The sequence below is a fragment of the Orbilia oligospora genome (genome assembly GCF_000225545.1).
Source record: "Orbilia oligospora ATCC 24927 unplaced genomic scaffold scaffold00078, whole genome shotgun sequence".
Classification (NCBI taxonomy): Eukaryota; Fungi; Ascomycota; class Orbiliomycetes; order Orbiliales; family Orbiliaceae; genus Orbilia; species Orbilia oligospora.
The window spans coordinates 449,563-465,616 of record NW_011645635.1 but is presented as its reverse complement, the minus strand read 5'-3'; the positions used below and the strand labels follow the sequence as shown (position 1 = coordinate 465,616).

At 44.7% G+C, this 16,054-nt stretch overlaps 5 protein-coding genes across 5 annotated transcripts; 3 read left to right on the top strand and 2 right to left on the bottom strand.

Annotated features, from left to right (window-relative positions):
• Window positions 1-241: 241 nt before the first annotated feature.
• Window positions 242-959, bottom strand: AOL_s00078g142 (uncharacterized protein; the record flags this gene model as incomplete). Its single annotated transcript, XM_011123405.1, has 2 exons — window positions 242-567; window positions 662-959. The coding sequence occupies 2 exons, from the start codon at window positions 957-959 to the stop codon at window positions 242-244; spliced, it is 624 nt and encodes a 207-aa protein (XP_011121707.1).
• A 1,487-nt stretch (window positions 960-2,446) lies between these two features.
• On the top strand, window positions 2,447-3,839 carry AOL_s00078g141 (uncharacterized protein; the record flags this gene model as incomplete). Its single annotated transcript, XM_011123404.1, has 6 exons — window positions 2,447-2,567; window positions 2,689-2,867; window positions 2,930-3,040; window positions 3,098-3,181; window positions 3,234-3,653; window positions 3,717-3,839. 6 exons carry the CDS (start codon window positions 2,447-2,449, stop codon window positions 3,837-3,839), a joined length of 1,038 nt encoding a protein of 345 aa, XP_011121706.1.
• Window positions 3,840-6,176: 2,337 nt separating this feature from the next.
• AOL_s00078g140 (uncharacterized protein) lies at window positions 6,177-6,561 on the top strand (the record flags this gene model as incomplete). The annotated part of the gene is made up of 2 exons (XM_011123403.1): window positions 6,177-6,213; window positions 6,308-6,561. 2 exons carry the CDS (start codon window positions 6,177-6,179, stop codon window positions 6,559-6,561), a joined length of 291 nt encoding a protein of 96 aa, XP_011121705.1.
• A 927-nt stretch (window positions 6,562-7,488) lies between these two features.
• On the bottom strand, window positions 7,489-9,401 carry AOL_s00078g139 (uncharacterized protein; the record flags this gene model as incomplete). Its single annotated transcript, XM_011123402.1, has 4 exons — window positions 7,489-7,758; window positions 7,823-7,872; window positions 7,930-9,037; window positions 9,351-9,401. 4 exons carry the CDS (start codon window positions 9,399-9,401, stop codon window positions 7,489-7,491), a joined length of 1,479 nt encoding a protein of 492 aa, XP_011121704.1.
• Window positions 9,402-14,007: 4,606 nt separating this feature from the next.
• On the top strand, window positions 14,008-15,233 carry AOL_s00078g138 (uncharacterized protein; the record flags this gene model as incomplete). The annotated part of the gene is made up of 4 exons (XM_011123401.1): window positions 14,008-14,260; window positions 14,412-14,658; window positions 14,737-14,848; window positions 14,961-15,233. 4 exons carry the CDS (start codon window positions 14,008-14,010, stop codon window positions 15,231-15,233), a joined length of 885 nt encoding a protein of 294 aa, XP_011121703.1.
• Window positions 15,234-16,054: the final 821 nt, after the last annotated feature.

The window sequence follows — 16,054 nt, the reverse complement described above, 5'->3', positions numbered from 1 at the left end:
ATCAACTCCCATAGTTACACTGATCAAATATGAAATGCAAACCGATAGCTCTCCAGGAAATTACCACAAGATATTCCAGGTATAAAGCAGGGCTAAACATAATGCATCGACCATCACGCATCGATCAAGGAACATTCGAATTATAAATTTCATAACACCCGGAATATTTACTACTAAAAGGGCAGATCTAACCCCAGAAAGAAAAAATCTTCTAATCTGATAGCATGGTACGGACACAAGACTAGTATGGTACCACGCCCTTCAGGGTCCAAATCTGACCGTTTGGAACTGGGTTTTTGACCTCCTTGACTTCGATTCCGCCTGGGTAGAGTTTAGTGATTCCATTCTCAGTCGTCCACCAAACAGTAGTACCCTCGAGAGTCTGAACCTTTTCGTTCTCCTTGAAGGGAGATACGGGGACAACATGGGCCTTGACGAATCGCTCGAGATTGGCGGCAGCCTTTTTCTCACCCTCATGGCCGAAGAAGGCTCCTTCGACATTGTTTCTTGGATCAGGGTCCTCCCATGGTTTTCTCGGGAGGGCTCGCATGGCGGAATTAAGAGGAGCTACTCCGATAGAAAGATCCCATATTGTTAGTATCATGTATATAATATATGAAGCCACGGATTCTATGCAAGCAAAGGAATATTTAACTAGTACCTAAAATAGTGGTATTTTGACCTTTATCCTCAAGGCGGTCAAGAATCTGGTGGTTTGTTAGGCCCCGGACGATTTCTGAGAAGATCGATACATCTCTCTGCACCGAGAGGGCATCGGAGACTATTGGAACACCGGAATCCCCCGTCATGGGGTTATTTTGAGAGTTATCCATATCTACAAACGGATTTTGAGGATTCTTCGAAGGACCGAAATTAGCGACTGGGAGGACAGCGGCTGCGAATGAGATGATGAAGAATGCGAATGTAACCAACGTCGAAATGGCGGACCAGCACCTCATAGCTACTTAAGTACCCTTTAAGTAGTATAATATGTGAAAGGCAGCGGACGAGGAGTTGATTTGAGGCGCGAGGTAAGGTGAGGGGTTACGTGTGATATCAGAACAGTGTAATGTGATATATCGCGATCAGATACTTGGTTATCCAGGCTCGTGTGACTCCAGCATATTGGAACCTCCGTTCGATTCAGGTCTGTATCTGCAAAAGAATCGAGTCGACCTGTAACTGCTATGTGATCAACGGTACAACTGAGCCGGCTGCTGGTGATGATGTATATTGATATGCATGGTATGAGCATGCATCGGCTCGAATTCGATCCAGTCAAGGTTAATTACGTAGCGCCCGTCGCACAACACAATTCCCAGACTCTGTGTCCAGATGGTACTTCACTTCGGTATAGAGCCATGGAGACAAAATTTGTCGCTGGGTGTAATGAAGATAAATTAAAGAAGAATGAAATCGGAGCAGCTCTTGTGAACACCGCAGAGACTATATTATATACATAGGTACCTATCTATAAATATACTAAACCTGAGTAATTGAACCGATAGAGAAGGTTGAGGTGTGGAAGTATGCACAAGACACTGCCGTAGACAGTACAACCACCTCAACTCGACATCGCCACAGGTCAACCGTCAACCCGGCCGCCACAGGTCAGCTTCAAAGAAAACACCCTCCCAATTATCTATCGCTTTGCTGCGCCCGAGCCAGCTAAGTACTGATACTCCCTAAGTACTTATCAGGTAAGCCGGTCTAGATCCCGTCCTTTGTATTGGGACAGTGCCTGCCTATTCGGACGCTGTCCTTGTAAGAATAGGCCTGCCTGTCTTCCGGCTGCCAAAATTCTTTTGGTCCTAACTCGAGCACCTTGCAGCCCGCCTATCGTTCAAACGACACCACTCATTGGCCAGCTACCGTCCTGTCTGTCCTAGCTCCTACACCGAGGAAAGGCTCTTCAACCTCCCTTCCTTCTCCTCCTCTCCTTGAACTTCATCCCATCGGAACCTGTAGGAGGAGTGGCTGTTTCGCTAGCTTAGTCATTCACGAAGCCGCGAGTCCTTCCCAGAACTCTCAGCAGGATTTGACCAGACGATAACCCTCAACCCCGCGCGATCACTCAGAAAAGGCCCAGAACCTTTCTCTGCCACATACACCCGTCTTTCATCACATCACGACTTCTGTTGCACCCTCGCTCGTCAAGGGTCCTCTTCTCCGACGGCTCTTCGCCTCCAACCGCCGTCCTGCTGTTGGCGCTACGCTTTGTCTCCATCGAAAGCCTTGGCAGCCCTCTCGAGAGCTATCTGCACATGTTAAGCATCTTTTAGGCCTAGAGCTGTCTGAGGTACATACTATCTGGAACTCTCCCTCACGCCGCTACAATCTTTCAGTTCTCCGGGGACACATAGTCTGATTTTGGATCCTTCTCTTCCAGTCATCCAACTTTGAAGATCGTAGGAAGCAATCAAAGTCACATCTTTCAACCGTCAAAATGTCACAAGCACGAGTTTACGCAGACGTCAACTCGAACATGCCGAGGAGCTATTGGGACTACGATGCTGTCAATATATCTTGGGGGGTTCTCGAGAACTATGAAATCATTCGGAAGATAGGTATGGGGGATCCTCTCTTTCCGGCACCTACGTGGACCATCTCGTCATTATTGGGAGCGTTCCCCGGACGAGAATGCATGCCACGGTAGCTCGGATCGCTAATTGGTCATGTTTCACGCAGGTCGCGGCAAATATTCCGAGGTCTTCGAGGGTATCAATATCGTCAACCACCAGCAGTGTGTGATCAAGGTCCTCAAACCGGTTAAGAAGAAGAAGATAAAGAGAGAAATCAAGATCCTCCAAAACCTTTCAGGTGGTCCAAATATTGTCGCGCTTTTGGATGTAGTTAGGGACGCCCAGGTAGCCCTGAATTCCGATATCCCCACGACCATTCTACTTGATAGCTAACGATACATACTCAGAGCAAGACACCTTCCCTGATTTTCGAATCCGTGAATAATACAGACTTCAGAAGTCTGTATCCCAAATTCACAGATTACGATGTGAGGTTCTACATATACGAGCTGTTAAAGGTGAGCAAACTTTGAAATTTTGGCTCTAATCGACCTGCAAATATTAATTTATAATAGGCTTTAGATTTCTGCCATAGTAAAGGGATCATGCATCGGGACGTCAAGCCTCATAACGTTATGATCGATCATGAGAAGCGAAAGGTAAGAGCCCTACGGTTGATATGTTGGGGATAGGGAACTAATAAATTCATAGTTGAGACTGATTGACTGGGGTCTTGCGGAGTTTTATCACCCTGAAACTGAATACAACGTTCGTGTGGCATCTCGCTATTTCAAGGGGCCCGAACTGCTTGTTGATTTCCAGGAATATGACTACTCCCTTGACATGTGGTCGCTCGGTGCGATGTTCGCGTCTATGATATTCCGAAAAGAACCCTTTTTCCATGGCAATTCTAACTCTGATCAGCTGGTCAAGATCGCGAAGGTGCTTGGCACAGAAGAGCTCTTCGACTATCTTGATAAGTACGACATCGAACTCGATCCGCAATATAATGATATTCTATCGAGGTACCCGAAGAAGAGTTGGCACCATTTCGTCAATGCGGAGAATCAGAGATTTGTGAGCAATGATGCTTTGGATTTCCTTGACAAACTTCTCCGATATGACCATCAGGTAATTTTTGAAATCGCGATTCCAGCCTTTCCAGGGATATCAACTAATCGCCATCATTTACAGGAACGATTGACGGCCAAAGAAGCGATGGCTCATAGTTATTTCGCCCCAGTTCGCCAGGCGGCAGCACAGCAGACCGCCCAACCTGGCCAGAACAATGTCCCACCCTCAACCTCCACCGCCTAGATACCCTACTCTCAAACCATCACATCATCAGGTCCTCTTCAACATCTCTATAACCACAACCCGCCCTCTTTGTCGCCCATAACTCTTTCCTAGTGATCGTAGCTAATAGTGTATCCTAGCCATACTATATTCCCCCTCCCTGCTTCTCCCCACAATCATGTACTCACTGATGATACGTCCTGATGCGTGCCAACGAAACGACTGAGAAAATGATAGACCGACTTTGACGAAACTGCCATTTTATGTAAACATCTTTCTTCCGTGTAAAACCGTGGAGGTATTTTGCTGTTTGTTAACAAATGTCTATTTCCCTTCCTTAACACTCCGGTGGTCCAACCACGGGTAGAAGAGGAGGGGTTTCTCTAAGAAATCCGTAACCTTTTCCTTTGTCCTTTCTTTTCCTTTTCTTCTCTCTTACGTCGAGATTATTTCTTTTTCTGTTCGTTCTTTCTTTTTTTTTTTTTCAGGTTTCTCAAAGGTGCATGCATAAACAGGCGCAAAAGATTTCCCGAACTTTGGCTGGTTTTCCTTTATGCTCCCGCCTTTCTTTTTCCTCCCTCCCTCCCCCCTCCCCCCACTTCCTTCCACCCTTTCATCCGTTTTTCTACTCAAGTTTCTTTCTCTCTTATATCCGTCCTGTGGTTTTTATAGTCCCCTGTACAGTAAGAGCGAAATATACTGAATGAAATGTTACAATAAGAATATAAATTTAGACTCCATGTAGCTTCTGTACGGAATTCACCGTCTTTTGACACCAAACATATATATACACGAAGCAATTCGATCAGGAAGAGAACCCCACCCCTGAAGCCTTCCTAGGATCCTACCTATAGATCTCGTTAATTTGTAAATCTGATGTCGCGTGGGTAATCTAATTAGATGTTAATTGATTAATTCTCTTGGCATGCGGGTTAATTATAAATGTTCCGAACCAGCGACGACGACGATTCTATAGCTATATAGCTATATGATGAAATATTTCTTCAACTACCTTTTGCAAAACGGGTCCATAGAGGTGACGTAGTTCACCGATCCATTAATTTTTCCATGTTGACGAATCTATATATTCATGAAAGACATAATTAAGTAACTATAAGGTCATCTTGGAGGACGAATGTCAAAAAGAGAAGGGAAGGAACTTAACGAAGGAATAATGCTGGAAAGCAACAAAGTATAAGAGAATGAATGTTTCTGAAAGTCTAAGCTATATATAGCCCCGGAGTTAATAGGGATATTGGTATCTAAATTTATAAATTTAGGCTATCACGTTTCCTTGAGGTTAGCACAGGGTATTAGTACTTAGGTAGGTAAGTATCTAGACTATAACCTTTAATACAATATTTGTGTATTGGTCTAGTTCTAAAACGTTACTGAGCACACCAAAACATTTGTGTATACTTTTTAACTTTCTGAAAATCGTTATTTGAGCATAAGACATTGTACCCTCTCGGTTTTATTTAGGGACCATGAACTTTGGTATGCATGTGACTATGCCTTTAAGCATTTCATGCATAGGGATACTGACGAGAATAGCAAAGACAGTAGTTATAAGGTATCAATAAAATCATATGCCTTGGATTTAAGTTGAAATACTTAGTTAATTACAATTTACATGCCCGCTGCGAGTGATTAGTATTCTCATAAACCCCTATATAGGATCGTTATAGTATAATTCTTTCAAAGTGAACCTCCACGGAAGCACGCACTCACTTCTAAGTTTATCATGCCCAGTTTACTGGGTATCGATCCCAGAGCACACCAGAGATCTTCGATATTCAAGTTTTGTACAAGCCTGTAACACACGATGATTCAGAATAGTTCGAAATAATATCATATACAATCCATCCAACTAGTGCTCAAATTAGAATCGAATACCATGATATTAACTGATATAAAACACTAGCTGCCCACCTGGTTGTACAATCTACTGCCACTTCCAATGTAATTAAGTCCCTACTTAAGTTAGTACCTAAGTACTTATGTACTTTAGTGCAATAAAATTGACCTTGCAATACCATCCTGCGCACAATTACTAAAACCTGACGTCACAAATGTGTCGCTCAAATTACTGCTGGAAACCACACCATCTATTGATTAGCCATGCATGTATGTATTACAATGCGCCCCGAGTTTAAACATCTGTATACACTCGTATCAATGATACTAGGTACCTGCTTCCTCATCATATGATTTTTTTTTATTGTTAAAAGAAAAAAATTTATCAGAACTTCCAACGACATAATTACAAGTTCCACTTCAACATTTTATCACTTGTTGCATTCTGACCTACCAACACACTACCACTCTAATATTATTAAACCTCGACCTCATCACACCATGTCTATAAACATCCCATGCGGTTCAAGTAACCCAAGTAAGTCCCCCCTTCTATCATATCCAATACACCCATGTCCCCCCTCAAAAGATGAACCCACGCTAAAAAAACAATGTCTACTCAAACCCACCAGTCGGCGTCAAAATGCCCCCTCCAACAACCCCGCCGCCACCTCTCGCCGAAGACACAAAATCCGCAATCCAAAAGGCCGTCCACGACCGGGAAGCTCCTGCACATCTGGTCGGTGACAAAGACGTTCTCCATAAGAAAGGATTAGATAACACCCCAAAGGGACAAGGGAAAGGGGTGAAAGGAGCAGAGGATACAGAAATAAAAGAGGGGAAGGGTAAAAGAGCCCTCCAATGGGAAAGGAGGAAGGAATCATAGGCGGAACAAACGTTAGCTTCGATTCTAATGCTCACTAATTAAGTACTTAAGTAACTAGCATGTCTGTTCCTTAGGCATATATATATTCATAATGTGGAACACTGTTCAGATATTGTATTCAACCCATTCCTATAATGTACACCGTGTAATCCCAACAGAAAAGCTCACAAACCCGAAAACACAAAAACAATAGGCAACCACGGAAAGGAAAGAAAAAAAACGCTTTTGTATCGCCAAAACTCTTGCAAAAAGAAGAAACGGTGCACAAAGAAAAAGCAAAGGCCCAGCCGTAGAAAGTTTCTTAATTTGTATCCATGAAAACAATTAACCCAACCATGAAAGGATCGAGCGGCCCACTCCGTCGCACATTCAAACAAGACCAGGAGCATAAACAGAAAGAAGGGGATGGAATAGAGGTAGAAGAATAAAGAAAAAAAGGAGAGGTGAGACGAGAAGGAAAGGTGAGAGGGATAATGATAGATGTATGCATGTTGGGTCTCGGCTTATCAGGCCGGGTAGCTCAGGACACAAGGAGGAAGAAAGATGTTTCGTGAATGAAAGGAGAGGCTGTTACCAAGGGGAAGTGCGAAATAAATATTTGAATCCAAAGGATGTCAAAAGGGAAAAAAAAAAAAGGAACAAGGGGACCGGCTGACAGAAAGAGAACATGAAACTCATCATTGTTGTAACCAAGAGGATGGTGGTAGAGTCTGACAAGTTGTGTATCGTAAAGTGTATGAATGAATGATGAGTGTCGGTGTCTCTTAGCGTCGTATAAGGACCAAGTGTATAAAATCGTTTAATTCATCCAAGCCACTGAAGAACGGTCATTGACTTGCATTTCGATATGAATTTTTTAATTTTTGGCGTCTTTGGGCGGCTAGAGCTGTTTCGATATTCTTGCAAGATTGGTGTGGATGATGGCGGCTAGACATCATCTGTCTTCTTCTCCTTGCGTTTGATAGAGAATGTTCGTTTGAATTTGGCTGCAGCGCCCTCGAGTCTTCCTGCGGTACTGCCATTTCGACGGACGGGGGAGGTAACGGGATCAAGGGGTGTCAGGACATCCCCAGACCTGCCGGTTGCGGTATCCAAGCTCTTTCCTCGTCGATGTTTGGCTTCCTTTTCTTTCTTAGCAGCAAGGTCACCATCGTAACCTTCAATACCTTTTCCCTTCAGGTCTTCATCTCGGTATTTCTAAAGGCTTTGTTAGCATTCGACTAGGTTGGTATGCCACGGGAAAAAGGGGTTTCTAGTTTACCTCTCCAGCGTATCGACGATAATTACCATCTTTACGGTTGACATCGTATTCTATATCGACTAATCAGCTTCTCTCTAGGCTACTACAGATCACAATTCACAACGTACCCTCGTACTCAAGAACACCGCCAGTAACGTGTGTCCCTGGGGGGAAAGCGGCAACACCCTCGAGAGGACGACCAAATTGTATGCTGTTTTGGATATCCTCAGGAGCGGTTGCTCTTAATGCCATCGCATTGCCGTATCTAGTGGCGTGTACTGGCGACTTTAACGGATTGCGATTTCGATGGGACAAAGTTGCATCATATGGCCCTTCATGGTGGAAAGTAAAGATCCCAAAGCTGGTATCGAGTGAGTCTATTGTATCAGCCGCTGGAACGCGCTGGATTCCAGAACGGGGTTTGGCTTCAAGTCTGGAATGTGGCCTAACGGGCACACGAGGACCATCACTACGGTACATAGTGCCCCGCGGTTGAGGGGTTCGGGTATGGTGTCGAAGTGGCGCCTGGACTGGAAGAGAAGAACCTTCTCCTGCCCTACGGAACGGATTTGTCGGAGAGAGTGGAGATCTCTGATTTGCATTTGGGCTTCTGGGAGGAGAGATATTCTCCCGATTCTCTTGATTTTCCGCAGCTAGGAGTGCATCCCGGAACGGATTATTGGACCATCTATCCTCTACTCGCTTTGAGACCGGCCTATTTTCTTGGTTCTGCAGGTCATTATTGTCCTGCTGGTTCTGGAGGTCGGGAATTTTTTCCGGGACAGGAGCTGGAGTCGACAATCGTGGTCCCCGTGGCGAGACCGTGTTTCCCATGCGGGAAATTTCTTTATCGGAGACCTCATTAAGCGGACGCAACGGCCTCTGTCGCCTATCAGGATCCTTCCCATCATCGGTAAACCGGCGAATCAACTTGTCACGGATTGACGTTGTCCGTCGCACCTGGCCGACAGATGCTAATGTATCTTGTAACTCGATATCTTCCTGCTTGTTCTTCTTCTTGTCCCTCTTGGAGCCACTACGCGACAACAGAGAACGAGAACGGGTTACCCCAGAAGATCCAGCTGCAGATTCAGACGGTTTCGAATTGGCAGCAAGATACTGTTCGACTGTGAGGGTTTTGTGTTGTGTCGGAACCTGATTATTGTATTGGCCGCCTGTCTGGGCTGTTTGATATGCCTCCACAGCATTTAAAGGGTCCAACAGGTATTCTTGGGCCTGAAAGGGAAAGATGGTGGAGCATGTTAGTCAGTTGACCAATGCAAAACGACGATAGTGCTGTCTGACGACTCAGAATGTTCCCTGCTCCCCTGCAGGTTTGCCTTTGCTCCCTGCGGCTTCCTGAAGCAAGCTCCTCCAGCCGGGTATCGTCCGAGGGAAGTCGCCCACAAAAGACTGATTCCGACAAGCCCCAGGCTGCAGGCAGAAGAGCTCAAAGGTAAAAGGAAAGGTAGAAAGTAAAGGACAAACTGGATGGAAGAATGGGAGGATGGATAAAGAAGAGGAACAAAACTAGCAACTAGCAACTTACCCAGCTGGTGTCCCCTTCTTTTCGTGGAGGGGTAGTGCTCCCCCAAGCCATATTGAAGAGTCCTTCTTCTTTTTTGTTTAATAATAATTTTTTTTTAAAAAAAAAAGGTTGTGGGGATTCACTCGATGACAGGTCTGATTGTCGTCAGCGGCGTGAAGTAATATTGGTGACAGATGCGAAAATAGTCCGGTTATCAGCGCTGCAACTGGAACGGCCCTGGTTGGTGAGAATGCTGTTTTTCTGGGGAAAACGGACAAACACAGCAGGGGATTGGTTTAGGTTGGATGGAGTTCTGCAAGTCGGATAAGGAAAAAGCGGTTCAAGGAGAGGATGACAGTCGTATGAGGTCGGATAGAGATGAATAATCCAGTCGAGTGATGAGTAAAGGTCGGATGAGAAAATAGAGGAAGGAGAAGGAGAAAAGGAAGAAGAAGAAGAGTCGATAGTTAGAAAAAGGAAGAATAAGAAGGAGAAAGGGAAGAGGAGGTCCGAAAGCGGTGGGCACAACGATCAATATAATATATGTGGAAGTATTTGGATTGATAGACGTAGACTGTACCTACGACCTTCCACCTAATTTAGCACTCACTCACTCACTCACTCACTCACCCTCACTCTCACTCTCAGATACTTACTCATCCACTCTCTCACTCTCTTTCGAATTTCTCGTCGATGCCCTCGCAGCAGAAGGTACTCAAGTGAAGGCCAAAATTAATGAGGTATGTAGGTATGTCAAGTACTCTCTTGATAAGCATATGTACGCAGGTAAAGTAAGGAACTAAGCTAATATTTGTACCGCTACCTTGCATGGTATTTAATATAAAAAAAGTACTTATTTTAATTACTTCTTTTCCAATAACTGACGACGACGAGACTCTACTTAGGAGACATTTGTCAAATTAAATTGCTTCTTCCCGACGACGCCAGAACGCCGGGTTCTGCGGACAATCCCCTCGTCTCGCCTTCGTCGACATTGTCCTTAGCTAGCTACTCCACGCAAGACAGGAACCCCTCCATGTTTGAATGTATCACCCTGGTCATGTACCCCGAAAGACCCTTTTTTTCCCACGCTGACTAGTTTACTCTAGGCCCCTTTTGAGCTTCTCCAACTTTTCTTTCTCCAATCAAAGGCTGTGTGAACTCCTCCTTTGGTCGTTCATCCATCACACAGCCGGGTGACTGGATTACCAAGGCATGTGTGCTGCAGGTGACCTGAGTTTACCGCTTCTCTGGTCATACGGATGTGATTCCCATCCCAAAAGCCACAAAAATTCTTCGGGCGTCAAACGAGTAGCAAAAAACTCTTTGAAGTTTGCAGCCTCGAATGGATGAATGCAGCGCAACCAGAAGCAAAAAAACCTTAAAGCTACGACATGGTTATGTACACTTAGGTATGCTCTCCGACAAACTACGAAGTGGAGGAGGGGTTTTTTGGATTTGACTCGATTCCGACAGAGGTGCTTATGGGGTTGCCTATCTTTTATCCGGACCGCTATCCCCTAATGACTGCAGAATCAGAAGAATCTCGACAGAGGTACAAGTACAAAAGGAAAAAATTAGCTAGGCGGTACCTGGCCGCTCTTGCTTGAATTTCGTGTGCCCGCGCACGCTCTCGTATCCCATTCACGGCTGTGCGACGACTACACACAAATCCAAGATTCGTGAACCCTGGTGTGATGCGGCAAATGAAAAGCCGCTAGACATGGGTTTAACCTGACGGCTGCTGTGGATTGTGGGGCTGACACAGGCAAAAATGATAGCACAGTGGCATCAGCCCGCCCTCCTTGACCATCCGAACCGAAAATCCAGATTCTTTGGAAATCGATGTTCTGTTCTATGTTAACATCCTGAAGTCATTGTTTCGAAGATCAATTCCGAAGCTTTCCATGGTAGCCCAAGCTCTGGACCCTGTGCAACGTTCCCTTTGGATTGGCGGCGTAATGCCGGTGAATTGGTTTACTTGTGTCTCGAGTATATTGATTGACTATTGGACACTCACCAACCATGGCGATTCACTGTCACAATGTTGTGCTTGTGGACCCTTAAAAAGTACAAGGGTGATTTTCCGGAGTAAATTCGCGAGGCTTTTACTTTTTGCCCGAGGCTAGCTTAGCCAACTTCGAGGGATCACTTAGATAACCGGATCGGGAAGTTCTTGTCGTCAGAGTCTTGGCACAACTCATTATTTGCAACAAAAAAGCTCATCTAATGAAGAAGCACATGGTTGAAGTCTGCACCACTCCATGGGCTCATAGAGTTCTAGAACCTATTTACAATACAATTTAAATACATAAACGATAACCTAGTACTAAGGCGGGTGCTGTTCGATTATTTCCCCCTATTGATGCTCACCCTGGTATATAACTGAAAACGGTACCTTCATCGGTAAAGATAGGCTAGGCGTTTAGGGCTGATACAGATACTAGAGCGTCTAGGTTTAAGGCTAGGTCCTATGGAGCTGGTGGCACTAATGGTAAGTATTTCTAGCAAAGAATTCTCAAGATTAGACATACACTCTCAATTCTCGTCAATACTGTAGTAAATTTTCTTAACAATGTTATCTAATATACTATGAGCTGCGTTGACAGACTCAATTTCTCCAAATATTTACTATCCGACGAAAACTTTTATAATTAATGTGAGTGGATAATCGTAGTTATGCTCCTCCCTATCCCTAGAAAATCTATAGATATATCGCTTTATGGAAACTGAAGAATCCTTCCCAAGTTTCAGCCAACACCTCAGTAATTGCACTGAGATCGACAATATTGCTTCCCATCCCCACGAACCACCAAGACACTGTATACATTTAATATTAATACCACTGGGGAAACGGGTTCTAAGGCTATATACCCGCTAATGTGTCTGAGGAAACGGTTCTCTAATAGGTATTTCCTAATCAATCAGTTACTAAACTCACCGTGCATGTGTACATGTCAAGATAAGTCCTTTGAGCTAAAGACCGCCTTTTTTGGCCCACCAAATTTCCACTATCATTCGCATCGCCATCCTTATCAAAATTTATGAGTCCAGTTAAGTAGTTGTGGTGACGGCTCTGTTGTTGATACTATCACTACCAATGAGTGCTACAATAGCAACCAACAGAGTCCACCACTGGATACTATGATATCATGATTAGGAACTCAATTTGGATTGGAAGTAGGGCTATCGTTAGGAACAATATAAATACATATATATGGTGCTTTTATATTTGGCTTCCAAAGGCGACTGATTTTCTATTACAATAGATCTATAGACGAAGCGATCGATCGATGAAATGCATGCAATGGCTCGAGAGAGTTGTTATTGCACAGGAGGGCGTTCGCGAATTTGCCCGATAAGCAAATGATCATGGTGGCATTATGATAGCGAAATCCCATCATATGAGCTCACTTTGCACATAGGACCCCCCTCGAGCCGCCTGAAGTTTCGAGCACATCTTAGTGAATCTTGAAGTACGTACTGGTGATTTTTGGGTGCGGTCTACTTTTATCCCGTGGCTGGATCAGATCAGGCCAATCTCGCCATCCAGTCTCTCATCCTGCATGGCCATGAATGCGTATTCGATCATGGTATACCGGTATTGGAAATTCATATCACAAGTATACCTACGGGGTCTGTAGTCAATGTTTAAACCCTCCACGACTAATTTAGACATCTTCAAGTAGTGGCATTTTTTGGATGAACAAGTATCGATATATCCCAAAGGAATTCTGAAAAAAGCTTTCTCGTCCAATAATTCCCTAGCTGCAAGCGGAGACTTAGTTTCGCTCACGATATCTTAATAAAATAGTTTCGCTTGAAAGAGTCTTATACGTACGTTCACTATTTATCTACCGCATGGGCTCACGATCGATCTGGATTTCCCCATCACTAGAACCAATATTGGCTGATGCCTACTTTGATCATATTAAAATGTGTCTAAATTTTGAATCCCATGCCTTGGATTGGCATTGGCTCGCCGCTTTCATCACAAGTCGACGTCAACTTCCCCCTACAGAGTAATATTAGTTCAATGCGGCTTCCCCATACTTAGATTCGAGAGTCATCAATTGATCAATGAATTTCTATGTTGACCTAGACTTAGATCGTTGAATATATATTTATACGTACCATCTTGGAAATATAAGTGCGTGCGCCTCCAGACCAAGTGCGTGCATGTAACAACTAAGCCATGCCCTTTCATGAACTTGCACTTGCCGTTGCTCTCGACGCCTTTGGGCTAGTCTGTGATCCCGTCTAGATATCCATAGTGTCGATCGAGACTGTGACGTTCTTCTGATAGAAAGCATACTAGCAGTGCAATTGTACATGTACAACCTGTCAAGTGGAACTAGAGAAAATAGCCACGTCTCTCACTGCAATATATCGAAACAAGAAGTGAGTTTCATGATGTCTCCAAGACATTGTTTTGTCGTCTCCGCATTTTGCGACTGCAACCCATTGACCAGTCTCGCTGTGTGTTGTTCTGAGCTAAGGGTTTTGCTAACTAACCGGACCATGAACTCCAAAATGCAAGGCCTGGCTGGCTAGCTGGGAGAGCTAGCGCTAGAACCCTCCACCAACCATAATTTCATTCCTCATCAGGCCTCTCATTCGTGGTACTAGCCCCCCAATAGACAGCTACCTGGGTACCTGGTATTGTATATTCGTTGAAATGGCACATGAAAGGAAGCCATCCCTTGGTTTAGTAGATTATTCCGATTCCGACGATGATGATTCCAAAGCTGGCCCCTCTCAATCGCAGCCACCTTCCAGCGCGAGCTTACCTCCCCTGCCGTCTAAATTCTATGACCTCTATACTGCAGCTCCGAGATTGACCAAGGAAGACGACCCGTCAGCTCATGGCGGCCGTCATCGTGCCATTCCTCATGTCGAAGGGAACTGGCCGACACACCTGTACTTTGAGTGTATGTCCTTCCCCGTATTTCCCTCTTTATTCTTCCCTTCCGGCCTTCTATTGCGGTTTTAGTCTTTTGACTAAAGAAACTATCTAAACTACTTACCAAAATGACAACAATATGTTCATGATACTAAGCTCGAAAAACTAACATACTCGAGGGCACCTAACCACCCTAGAACTCGGAAAGGTTGGTCGTCTGCTCCAGGTAGCAGCAGAAGCAATTGGGAACTATGAAAAATTCCATCACACTGAAGAGTTCAAGTTGGAATCGTTTCTGTACAGCGATTTAGGCACCCAATTGCCGCTGCATATTAGCATGTCGCGACCGATCGTCCTTAGAACAGAGGAACGAGATGGATTCGTGGCGGAATTGGAAAAGGGAGTAGAGGCAAGTGCTGTCCAGAGGTTAGTTGATTCCCACCGAAGCAATTCGATCCAGGCTATATACCATATTGACTTGTGCATTTTAATTGGACTTCGCAGCTTTGATGTCCGATTCACAAGCTTGGAGTGGGTCCCAAACCAAGACCGCACCCGCTGGTTCTGGGTTATGAGAGCTACAAGTCCGATGCTTGGTCAATGTCGACGAACATTGGTAAGAACCCTATGCGGATCCTTCAATATAAATATCAATATAAAAATAAAGAAAATAAAATAAATAATAATAATAAAGGCAATTCATGCATGCTGATATTTTGAATACTTAGTTGTCATCACTGCTGACGACATGCAATCATGTCGTGAAAAATCACAATCAACCGGAACTCTACCTGACAGATAGTCGTGGAGCCACACGTGAAGGGTTTCACGTCTCCATTGGTTGGAGCTTGACGGAACCCTCAAAAGACCTGTGCGAGGGTATATTGACTGCAATTTCGAGCAATCGAACCGAGTTATCCGATTTGACGATGAAATGCGACACCCTGAAAGTCAAAATAGGGAACATTGTTCATGCGGTGGAGTTAAAAAGGGCCTTCTGAGCTGACTTACCAGCATGCAGTGCAATACATCGATCGAGTAACTACGATTCTACTTGAAAAGACGGAGAATAAATGACGGACCGTGCAGCATGGCTCGCAGCCGTACAGTCGGATTTAAAAAAGGATACCAGGCTTCAAGTTATCGGAAGTATCAAACAAGCTTGAGAGATACCTTTCCTCCCTGTACCACCAAAATGATATCAAAAGCGGCTGGTCCAACCAGAAGCCTTCGGCCAGTCATGCACGCCAAGCCCAAATGCCCTGCATCTCCAGGAACACTTCCAGAAGCTGTTGTGTGCTGCGAACCCCTGTCTCTGTTCTGTTCTGTTCTGCTTTCGAGCGAGAGGAGTTTAATTGAATCCACGTAAACGCAATGGGAAACTCGTGTTATGTTCAGGGGATCAGGACAGCAATCGAAATCAAATCTGCCTGCCCGATAAGCATCATCGGCCCTTCTTCTCCCTCGCCATCGTCCCGTCTGTACCCCATACCAAAGCCCTCCTCAATTGCATTATCAGCTTAACGTTACCGTGGTCCAAATAAATCCAAACCAGTCAGTTCGGACAACGCAAGACTCGAGACGAACTTCCCAACAGCGCATGTGATCGTGTGAGCTTCTGCAACCGTTGCCTGTAGATCTGGATTGCGTACACCGAACCGGCCAAGATTCCCAACCATTATAATAAAACCGGGGTCCTAGCTCTTAGAGATTCATCTCTTTTTTCATATCTTCGACCCCCCAAAGTTACTTGGTTATTATCTGAATCAACGAGACACTCCCCCTGGATAGAGACGATATCGATACGCTACTCGATCACAAG